Source organism: Gallinula chloropus (genome assembly GCF_964237585.1).
Source record: "Gallinula chloropus genome assembly, chromosome: 31".
Classification (NCBI taxonomy): Eukaryota; Metazoa; Chordata; class Aves; order Gruiformes; family Rallidae; genus Gallinula; species Gallinula chloropus.
The window spans coordinates 3,163,025-3,174,575 of NC_140116.1; the positions used below are offsets into that span (position 1 = coordinate 3,163,025).

At 44.9% G+C, this 11,551-nt stretch overlaps 1 protein-coding gene across 1 annotated transcript; it reads right to left on the reverse strand.

The window, feature by feature from the left end:
- Window positions 1-540: 540 nt before the first annotated feature.
- Window positions 541-9,750, reverse strand: LOC311202633 (ATPase family AAA domain-containing protein 2-like; the record flags this gene model as incomplete). Its single annotated transcript, XM_084277222.1, has 9 exons — window positions 541-591; window positions 1,899-2,027; window positions 6,347-6,465; window positions 6,601-6,915; window positions 7,353-7,443; window positions 7,918-8,077; window positions 8,412-8,500; window positions 8,761-8,935; window positions 9,704-9,750. The coding sequence occupies 9 exons, from the start codon at window positions 9,748-9,750 to the stop codon at window positions 541-543; spliced, it is 1,176 nt and encodes a 391-aa protein (XP_084133348.1).
- Between the last annotated feature and the right edge of the window lie 1,801 nt (window positions 9,751-11,551).

The following is an 11,551-nucleotide window of genomic DNA, read 5'->3' on the forward strand; positions in this document are numbered from 1 at the left end:
TAGGACTTTGCTTAGGAGTGCCCTTCCTTTCCTAGCAGTAGGAATATATTTCCCAGTCAGTCTTTGATCTCTGTTCTGCTCTGGTGCCTGCTGGGCTTGCAGTGAGGATCAGTCACTCTGCTGCCCAGCATGGCAGCCGTCCTGCTTGTCATAAACTGCAGTTGGGATTCTGGGAGGCAAATCTGTTCCTGGTTTCCTGGACTGGGACTTGAGACAGCACTTGTGTGTTTTGGTAGGAGAGTGTTTCCTGTGATCCAAAGCCCGGTCTTTCCCCCTGATTTACTAAGTGCTGTTCCTGGACTTTGAGGTTAATTTCCCTGTGAAAACCAGGAGTGTCTCAGTGCAGAAAGATCAGGCAAAGATTTAGGATGGGCCTTCTAGATAATGATGAAAATATCAAAAGCAGCTAAAGGACTTTGAGCGTTCCTAATCAATTTTACAATATATTTGTTTAATAGATGTGGAAGTAACATTTATTTAAGAATAGAGAAAGAACAGCGTGCAGCGAGAAGAGAACAGCCAAGTGGAAGAATGCTGAAGTCAGTCATGATGGAAGGCATGACTGAAGGCTTCAATTTCTTTCTTCATTTCCTAGGAAGAAGAAAAGACAAACCATCAGTCAGCATGAACAAGAGCTTCAGGACCCTGCTTATTTATTCATCACAGGAATAAAGAATCTGTCCACACACACACAACTGTTAGCAATATTTAGCAAATACATGTGCTGCTACCACCACCACCACGTCTTTCTTTACTTCCACAGATGTTAAAAACATGTATCTTTGGATCCTGTCAGCACAGACAAGAGAGACAGTGTGGATCTGTATCAGGGGACCATGGCTCTGTATCAACAGTGGTTCCAACAGGTAGAAATAGGAGAGAGTTCCAGAAAAGCCCCAACTAAATGCTGGAAATGCTCCCTTCTGCACCCTGAATCATTACTTGTTAAAGACTTCTCTCTTCATACACAGAGTTTGCTCCTGACTGACTTGCAGCACCACTCTGAATAGGAGGCTTGGGGTCTTTTTGGTTAGAGCTAAAGTAGGAAACAAAGAAATCAAGTCTCTCTTAATTTAAGCATTACAAGTGAAGTCGCAAAACCTCACAAGCCCCAGGCAACAGAAACACATCCCTTCCCATGCTAAGCCACATCACTACGCTGGATGAGAGATGGGCCTGTTTGTCAGGAATGGCATCCCTGAATCCAAAGAATCCTCAGGGCTGCACAGTCAGAACAGAACGTCCGGAATAACTCTTTGTCAGATGTGGAAAACAAGGGCCAAAGACCAGGTCTTACTCTTTTTCAAGGCAGGCTGAGAAGTAGAAGGAATTTGCTCTCTTCTCAGGCACAAGCAGCTCAAAGACAAATGGATTCAAGGATCTTGTATCTAAAGACTCAATATCCAACCTATCTAAATAGACTGAAGGCTGGGAACGCCTGACTGGCACCATGGGTGCCTCTGGACGATTTCTGCTGAGTTCTGACAAGTCAGAAGTCTTCTCTTAGAGGAAGGGATCAGAGAATGTGATTTTTAAAACGTCAGAGGCAGGAATCTCCCCCTGTGTCAAAATAAAGATGCTCACGACAAAGGTTGTGGGAAGGACTCCTGACAGACAGAGGTTAACTGCTTGGAGATGGCTGTGGGGGTGGACCCACTGTCTTCCAGATCAAGCCATTCCCTGCAGAAACTGCCAACGACTCTGCCAAGTACAACAAGGGGTTTGCAATACGGAGAAATGGCCTCAGAGTGAAATGGAAAAGTCTTCTAACACAGGCAACTAAGCAGTGAAGAGTAACGCCCTGCTAAGTGCCATGTCCAGAGCGCACACACACGCAGGCGGGACTCACGCACGCTTAACAGTGAGACAAAGTGCTGTAAGACACAGGAAAGAATCACCTGCACTAGTTGGGTTGTGTCGTAATCTTCCCGATGCCGGTAAATGCACTGAGCAAGACCATTATACAGTCTTTCCAAGTGAGAGACGGTGAAGTTCTTAGTTGCCACAGTGGCTAAAGTCAACAGTTGCTGAAGAGAAAACGGAAACAAGTTTAGAATAGCCCCTAAATCCATCATACAAACTGCTGCAACACAAAGAACCAACCTTACAAGCGGCTGGTCGGTGGGCTATTTTAAACAAGCCCTTTGAAATGAAGAATTAGGAAGAGAAGCCAGCCTCCTACATCTTAATTCCCCCAAAGATCCAACAGCAGCCTACACCACGTGTGGCAACACAACAGTCGTAGTCCGTTACAGGTGGAATGTTTCCACAAACTCTACATCCTTCCCATAAATTGTTTCCACTGGCACCTTTCAACAACGGGCTTAATTTACAGCCGTCCATGTAGCAAGAATATGTCCCACTTCCATATTAACAACATTGAAATTCGACTTACTCTGAGCTCACTGCCAGCCACAGTCCCTGGCCCTCTGTGAACTCCCGCTGCGTTACCGACACGAGAACAGCTCGCACCAGTCACAGGGTGTACCAAGGCACCTGGAACGGCACAAATTGCTTCAGTCGGGATTTCTGCTTCTCTGGGTGGGCTACAGGGTCAGTGAATTATCCTGGAATACAGTCTCTCTGCAGGGCCAGAGACAGAACTGTTACCAGTTATTTCTTCACTGAGAAGCACTTGACTTTTACTTTCTCTCTGGCCAAAGTCACTGCTCCATCAACAGAAGGCACTCGGGCATACAAGAAAAGCACTAGAGAGAAAGGCAGGCTACAGCCAGGGGGGAAATACACCGGCATTGTCGTGACAGTCTGGCAGGCTAACACTCACTCCCAAGTCATGTAGCTTAGGAAACACACCTTGCACTGCAAACAGGAGCATGTAAGCCTTCTGTTCAACAGGTGACGCTGGGGCCACACTGCCTGAAGTACAGCTTTTTAACTCACGCTGCTCATTACTGGGAAGATACTCATACAATAAAAGGAAGTCAAAGGCTGTTTTCCCATTAGGTACCACTTGAAAAACAACCTGCAGGAGCAAAACACCAGCATCTGCAGAAAGACACGACTTGGGCTTTCAGTAACTACAGGGGCAGCATCTTTACGCAAGAAACACACTGTGCCGACTGCAGAGAGGTGTTACAGGAAGAATGGAACCTAAGAAGGCTCATCAATAGTGTAATCCAAAAGCAGCTTAAATGAGCTGCTTGACCTTTCACTTAGCATTTGAATCTCTGTCTTCAGAACCTTGTGCTCATTGGCACCCCAGCATTTCACTCTTTCTCAAGCCTGAATGTTCAGGAAGCACCACACTCTCCTTCTCAGAAGCAGATGTTGCCCACCAGAACTTTTTTTTTAGTTTCATGACCATTTTCATGTTGTTCCACCACATCAGAAACTCTCAATTCAATCCATGTTACCCCAAGACAAGCCTGTGAAAAGTTACTGATAGAAAAATACCACAAAGCAAAAACTCTACAACTACTAACTTACAGGTACCCACGTTTTGTATGTAGAGTATCCTCACCTGCATTGCTTACGGACTCAGGACGTGCAGGAGCTTGATTTAGAAGTAGGTCTTCAAAAAACCTTCTTCTTTCTCCCTCATCAGGACACTGGACATTGAAAACTTCGTCTCGATAAATAAACAGCTCTTTTATCTATAGCCCAAAGAGAAAAGTTATTTCAGATACAAGACGACACATGCTCAGACTCTATTCCCAGAAGATGAGTACCTGTCTAAATTCTAAATTGTCACCTGAGTAAGACACACTGTGAGGAGTTGTCTTCCTGCCCTTTCCAAGCATCTGATGACAATCACCTCTAGGTAAGCTGACCCCGTATATGAGACAAAATATGTCTAGGATGCTCAGCATGGACTCTTGCTGAATTTTGTGAAGGAATACGCCTACAGATCGATTTACAAGTGACTAAACAGGACTTGGAATTCAGTTATCGACTCTGTAAAGCTTTCACTTCTATGAAAAATACAAAGTTACAGTCCATTGTTACAGCGTGACCACCGTACTTTCTCAGTAAAAATATCCCTTTTCAGTAAAAATGTTTTCAGTTTAAATAGGTTTCCCAGTGCCATTAGCCAGCACTACATATTCTTCACTAATGTTCAGACCCAACCACCTTGAACTCATATGAGTTCTTGTCTGAAGATAACGGACAGATCTGCCGAATAAGCAGGAGTGTGTGAGAAGGGGGGAAAAGTTGGGTCAAAGTCAATCCCTTTACTCAGAAAACACTGGAGACAAATGCTTTTGGCATTGCTTTGTCTAAGCAGATTTGAGGAGACCTGGCCAGGGTGCCTGAGTAATAACAGGATGCATTTGTTTCGTACCCCAATGCTTCAAGGAGCTCCAGATGAACAGGAAATTGAATCAAAAGAGAAGGAAAAGTATTCATGTCAATACCTCTCTTGGGAGATCTGTGTAACTCACATCCGATGTTGCAAGCAGCAGAACTGGGGCAAATGATGGGATGTCCTGCAGTAGTCTTATAAAGGTTGCTTTCAGTGGCTCTCCAGCAGCTTTCCACCACGAGTTGATAAGTGGAATATAAATGATACTCGGTGTCTTTCTTTGAGCTTCCTGCATCACCTGGTAAAATGAAAGCTTGGATAAGAAGACTGAGCCATTTGGAACAGGCTCCTAAGTAACCAGGGATCAGTCAAACGCTCTTACCAAATAGGAGTACATGAAAGCCAAAACACAAAACCAAACCACCCCCAGAACAACTCTCCAACCCAAAGATAGAATTTTCACTTTGACTCAAAGATAGACATTGTTACACAGACAGGAACAGAGCTGGTGTAAGGAACCTCACAATGTACATGTTGTATGTGGAGGTGTGCCTGAAAAGACAAGACTAACCCTGTCTTCTTCAAGACAGCTCAATTTGGGTAAATGGTTACATGATGGAGACTAGACCATTTTCAGTTTGGAGCAGGAACACATCTGAGTCAGTCGAGTCTGGAGCAGTCTGAACAGGCAAAGACCAACATGAAAAGATGAGGGCTGATGCTGATGAAGTGGATTTCCAGGCAGAAGTAAACCAAACAGCATGCCCAAACCAGGCCACCTCCATTAACAATGAATGTCACTTCCTTTACAAGTTTAGAGACAGTTTGTGAATCCCATGAGAATAAAAAGAGGAGATACCTGTCCACACGTTTGTTCCCGTGATTTGTTGCCAACAAACAAATCAGGCACGTCCAGTGTATAAACAGGAAACTTTTCCAGGGCATGTATTACTGCAGGTGCCAAATGAGAAGTTTGCCCATACCCTGGCTCTCCAACTAGTAAGAACCGTGGCCTCACACACGTTGGCTGGTAACGAGCAGTTCTAGAACAAGGAGGAGGAAAGAACTTTCAGAGTGAAGTGATGAATAGACACACAGCCGTCAAAGGCTTTTCCCTAACCTCCTTTGTTGGTAAAGACTCTCTCTGTTCCAGCAAATAAGAAGCTGCTCTGTGATCAGAAAGACTTTCAAAACCCTTTTTCTTACCAACTCATCCCCTAGCTCCCCTACGAAATCCCACCAATCCTGCTATTTGCTTGGCTGGGTGAAGCAACAGCTCTTGAATCACAAAGGGGGACTGTCCAGCTCAAATACACACACACCAGCTGGTCAGTAACCTGATATGGGGCAGAACAACTGTCATTCAGGACACACGTCTCTGGATCTCTTCACCACCCGCCCACCCCAATTTTCAGCACATCTGAAGTGTAAGTAGCTAGGAGACCTCTGTATCTCTCAAGTTTAGCTGAAATAACTGACCCAACAGTAGCGACAACAGTAAAACTTTTCAGCTGTTAGCTTATACAAGCTGCACATTAAAATGTCTGAAGATCAGCATAGTTACCCTCTAAGATGGAGGAACTGCCTCTCTTCTCTTCTGGGCTTTTTACGTGGTGGCATTTCTTCAAAGGTTGATGGTGATCCTGGTAGGATATTTTCCAGAGATTAGCATAATAGCTGTTAACAAACCTCCATTTGTCTGGGGTGGAGCAAATTTATCACTTTACAGACTCTCACCAACGGACAGACTAAACCGGCTCAGGTCTGAGGCTGTCATAGGCAGCACCTCACATCTGCTGGGCAAGCCGAGCCCCAGCGTATATAGTGCTAAACCACTCTGATCTCGTGTACAAGTGTGCACTGCAATCCACAGCCAGTCAGGCTAAAACCCTAGGGTTAGAAATCATGGTAGCTAAAGCAGTATTTAGCTTAAACCACTTATACGTGACTTGTGGGCCTGACATTCTTCAGACAGGCATTAGAAGCCTTCCCTTCTGCCCCTAGTTAAATGTTTTGAAAGAGCTACCTTGTACATTCAATCTGAGATCCATATTTACACCTGAGATATAGGATGTTAGCTACTGCCACAAACAGGATGCTGAAGTAGAGAAGGCTGTTGTCGACTGCATATTGCAAGTCATCCACAGCTCCCATCCCACACTTCAGTTTAGAATCCGGAACACAAGCTGTGAGTGGTATTCCTGCAATGAAGGTGTGCCCCTGCCTGTTATACAGTGCTGCTGCCATTCCGCTGGAGAGGCTGGTGGATGGCGATGGCACAAATGAGCAGCTTTTGCTTTGGCAGAATGTTAAAGAAGTGAATGCTACTGTTGTACCTTGTTGGTGGTCCTTCTGTAGCGCAGACTCTGCGTGGGGAAATACTCTCTGCAAGGCCTGTAAAATCCTTGCGAGGGAGTTTTCAAGCAGCGGTTTGGCAATAGGACATAGCGCTCGCCCAGGGGAAGCCAAAGCCCTCTGTGAAGCTGGAGTAATCTTCTGCATAGCCACAAGAAAATCCTCTGCTGTTATTTCAAGAGAAGCAACATCGATCGGCAGCTTCTCGTCACTTTCATAGATCTGAGGATAGTGGCGGCGCAAAGCACAGAGGGCAGCTTCAGCACATAAGGCTCGAATGTCAGCACCGCAATACCCTAAGAAACAAGACAAAAGCCAAATGGGACATCAGTCTCAGGCAGCACACCAGTCAAAGCCCAGGCTTCTGAAGTGCAGTGCTGAAAGACTTTGCACGCAGCCAACAATTAACAGGTTAACAGAGCACTTCAAGAGGCACCGCGCTGCAGAGAAGGTTTGTTACGTAGCTCGCAGCCTGGTCTCCCACCCTTAGGAAGCAGTCTCCTCATCAGAACTTTGCTCCTGAGGAAGATGCCCCAAACCCATTCAACGTTCTCAGAGACACAAAAAGAATATTCACAAAAAGAAAAGAATCTCTTCCCTTCTCCCACGCCGTGCCAGGTGCCTCACTGCCACGCTGTGCAGCAAGGTGCAAGAGCCTGGGTACTGCCTGGTAGAAGCTCAGATTCCTTCGGACTCAGCCACACGCAGAAGCTCACTTTGTTTTCAGACTTACCAACACATCTGTCAGCGAGCTCTTGCAGGAACATGTCTGGTGGCTTAGGCCTCCAATGTTGTGTGTGAATCTCAAAAATCTCCTTTCTAGCCTGGAAAGAAAATGGTTGTGGTTTGTCCTACGTTTTCTCTTAAAAAACCCCAACCAAACCAACCAACACAAAATGCCCCAGATCCTCACATGAATACAAATAGAGGACATTGTCAGGTGGATACAGTACATAAACAAACTGAACGTCTTTGGGAATGAAAACAAGTTCATTCACTCCGGCTCCAGCCTTGGTAAAAGTTTTTCCTAGCAAAAAAGGAATGCTTGTGTGCACAACATTTCTTTCCTTTTCAAGATGTGAAAGCAGTAATTTATAGTTAATTGAGACATTTACTGCCAGAGTCACATACAATCACAGAGATCCAGTACCCGACCTTACTGCCAATGCAGCGTCACTCTTGTCCAAGTTGTCAAAACTGATTTTCACCTGAACTGCTCTGCAATACCCCACTGTGACCCTGGTTCTGTTCTCAAGGACTTTGTCACACCAACATGAAGGTTGAGTTTCAATTCTGACCTTTGTATCTGGCAATCTGAAGAAGAACTCGCGATCAAAGCGTCCAGGTCTTCGTAAAGCAGGATCGACAGAATCCAGCCTGTTGGTGGCTCCGATTACCACCACCTCTCCTCTGCTGTCAAAGCCATCCATAAGGGCCAGAAGAGTTGTTACGACAGAGCTAAGGGAAAAAATAGAATTTCCATTCACTGGTTTAGAACATTTTCTGATATTCTACACAGTCTTCTCCAATGATGACTCAAAAAGAACAAGCTTTTGTCAGTGAGATGCTGGTTAGCTAAAGACTCACTGGAAGACATAAAGAAACCATTAAGCTAACACAGGCCTTGTGCTCCTATCAAGCTTAGTGAATTGATTTCAAAAATACTCTGTAATTTAGCAGCATTCAATGACTGGTTTGCAGGATCAATTCCCATGTTGCAGTGTTAAACAGGTTCTGGTCTTCTTTTCACAGAGGTCGAGCAGCTTCTATGTAGCTGCAAAAAAGGCACTACCTATGAATCTGGTCTTGTTTGTCGGACCGCACAGGAGCAAGGCCGTCTATCTCATCAAAGAAAATGATTGAAGGTCGCATCTTGCAGGCCTAGAATGGAAACACAGGATCCTGACATCATAAAGCCAGCACTATTTTAAGGAGAAAAAATCCTGTAACAGGGGTTTGTTTCGCAGGGTTTTCCCATTTGCTCTATTTATCTTTCCCAATACAGGTCAAGACCTCATGCCCCTAAAGAACCCAATGCAAAAGGAAACACTGACAAAACACGAAAAAGCAGGGAGTTCCTCCTAAAAATACTGACCACAGAAGTTTACAGTTACAGAACACAGGGCACATTTCAGCCTTACCTGATCAAACAATTCACGAAGCCGTCGTTCAGTTTCCCCTGCCCATTTACTCAGGCAGTCGGCACCTTTTCTCATAAAAAAGGCAATTCTCCTGCCACCTCGGCTATATTCATTAGCCAGCGCATGAGCAACCAGTGTCTTCCCAGTTCCTGGTGGACCGTAGAACAGACAGCCTCTGCAATGAAAACAAAACACAACCCCACAAAACCCCCATTAAATTCACATATGGTAACCCCCGTAATGGAAAAATACCTATTACAACCCCCATCCCTAAACTACACGCCTCTTCTCTCCTAACCAGAACTAGCGGCAACAGCTGAAGAGGGAGAAGGCAAAAAGAGATGGAAGTTCTGGGTTCCAATGCAATTTAACAAGGCAGGAAGTGCAATTGATAGAGAGAACGGAGATGTACAAACCTTGAGAGCACATCATAGCATCCCAGAAGGACACTTCCAAAACTGCCGACAAACTAGCAGGGCAGGTTACAGCACAGCACAGCCAAGCAAGAATAAACCTCAGCACAAAATCCAAGACTGGCATAACTTGGGAATCACCAATTCATTCTTCAGTGATACGATAGAGAGACTGGCATAACTTGGGAATTACCAGTTCATTCTTCAGTGATACGCTGCATTGAAATGCTTGTTTTTGCAGAAGGCAAGATTTGACAGTGAAGCATTGCACTCTCCCCTCAAAAGCTCTAAGTTACTGGATTTGCTCTCCTAGACCATGCATTGCTGATGCTAAAAAAGGTGCAGGTCTAAGGCTGGGAGAGAAAACTGCATTTCCAGATAAATACAGTCATCAGTGAGAACAGCTGAAACGTTGCTGTTTCAAAAAGAATTTCAGTGCATAAAGAAGCCAAACCCTGGAAGACTTTCCTTCCGTTACTTGTAATACTTTCAAACCGACTGAAAGCAAAGAATTTGAAGTCGTATTTCACTGTAGCACGACTGAACTTTGCTGACCTGTTGCTTTTTGGTAAGGCATGGCGACCTGGTTCAGGAACGGCAACGGTGCCACACTCTGGCAGCACGGTCCATCAGCTCACAGACACCAATGTGGTGGCCGGCAAATGGCGTTTATTAGAGAGGGGCGCGGGGCTTTATACCCCAGGGATCGGATGTCACTTCCGTCCGCTTACCTCACCGGCTACCTACTATTGGTTACCTAAAGAGAGGGGGTGGGGTCCTACCTTTCCGTACAGCCCGAAATCTTCCGACCGCCAGGCCCTATCTACCGACATTTCCCCCCTCCCTGTGCTCACTAAAACTACTTATAGTGCAAGGTACAAAAGTGACATACAATACTGATATATAAAAAGATGATAGCTTATAACAGTGTTGGACTACAGTAGTGACAATATATAATAGTGATAATATATAATAGTGATAATATATAATAGTGGTAATAGTGATAATATGTTAGTAATAATATATAATAGTGATAAGTTATAATATTGATAGCTTATAATAGTGATAGCTTATAATGTTAGTAGCATAAGGCACATTAAGTGAATGATAGTCAGAGGTAGCTTAGACAGTAGGGTATACTAGGGACAACCACAGAACAGTAGTGCTCAGTGGTTACTTTCTTAAAGCATCTGTCTGTTTTCTACAAAGAGAATGTTAACCCTCTCTAGATGACTCTTGACGAATGCTGTGAGCTTGTTCAGTACGCAGGGTCTGAAAATCAGTGCTATTATGATCATTACAACTGGTCCCAACAAGGTAGATATTAAGGTGGTTAGCCATGGCGAGTAACTAAACCATGATCCCAACCATCCTTGTTGGGCCTCTCTTTCCTTTTTTCTCTGAGCTAACCTTTCTCTCAGTTGAGCCATCGAATCCCTGACTAATCCTGTGTGGTCAGCATAAAAGCAGCATTCCTCTTTCAAGGCGACACAAAGGCCTCCTTGTTGCATGAACAGGAGGTCTAGTCCTCGTCTGTTCTGCAAGACAACCTCTGAGAGTGAAGAGACAGATTTTTCTAGATGGGTCATAGATTCCTCGAGTCTTTGCAGATCTTCGTCGATGGCAGTTTGTAGTCGAGCCAGGTCTTGGTGATGGTTCAGCATAGCGGTCGCTCCTGTGGCTGTACCAGCTACTCCCAGGCCGAGCAGTGTTGCTATTGTCAGTGCTGTCAGTATTTCTCTCTTTTGGATCCTGTTGTCTGCATCTCCCCCGTAGTTGCTCATTTCTTCATCCGAATGATATAGGACCCTGGGAATAATCAAAACTTGTACACAAAAGTCAGTTGATGAGTTAAAACGCTTAATGGACACACAGAGACCTGTCTGATGACAGATCCACATCCCTGATGCGGATGGAACTGCCCATTTATGGGTTCTATCGATCGCAACCGTTTTTGCACAGACCGCACTGTTCCAGCTCGCTAAGGTGGCATTGCCAAAACATATGCCTTGGCCTTTAACTTGGTCCAAAGTGATTCCTCTCCGAGGTGTATCCCACTTGCACTGAGTTGGGTTATCTTTCAATGAGTAGCTAAAAGGAGTGTTGAGGGCAATACCCTCATAGTAAGGGGGATAAGCATCATAACATAGCCAACATGCCTTAGTAAGATTGGGGTTGGATCGATTTAGTGATAGGAAATTAGCATCTAACACATCTAAGAATGATTTGCCAGCCGAAAGGTGAGAGTCTGTGATCGAATTGCCTAAGGGAACCTTTCGTTTAGCTGGTAGGGGACTGTTTGGGACAGAAGTAGAAATTGGCAAGCTGTCCTTTCCTTGTTTGTCGTGATTTTGGAAATGCAAAACTGATCAGTTTTG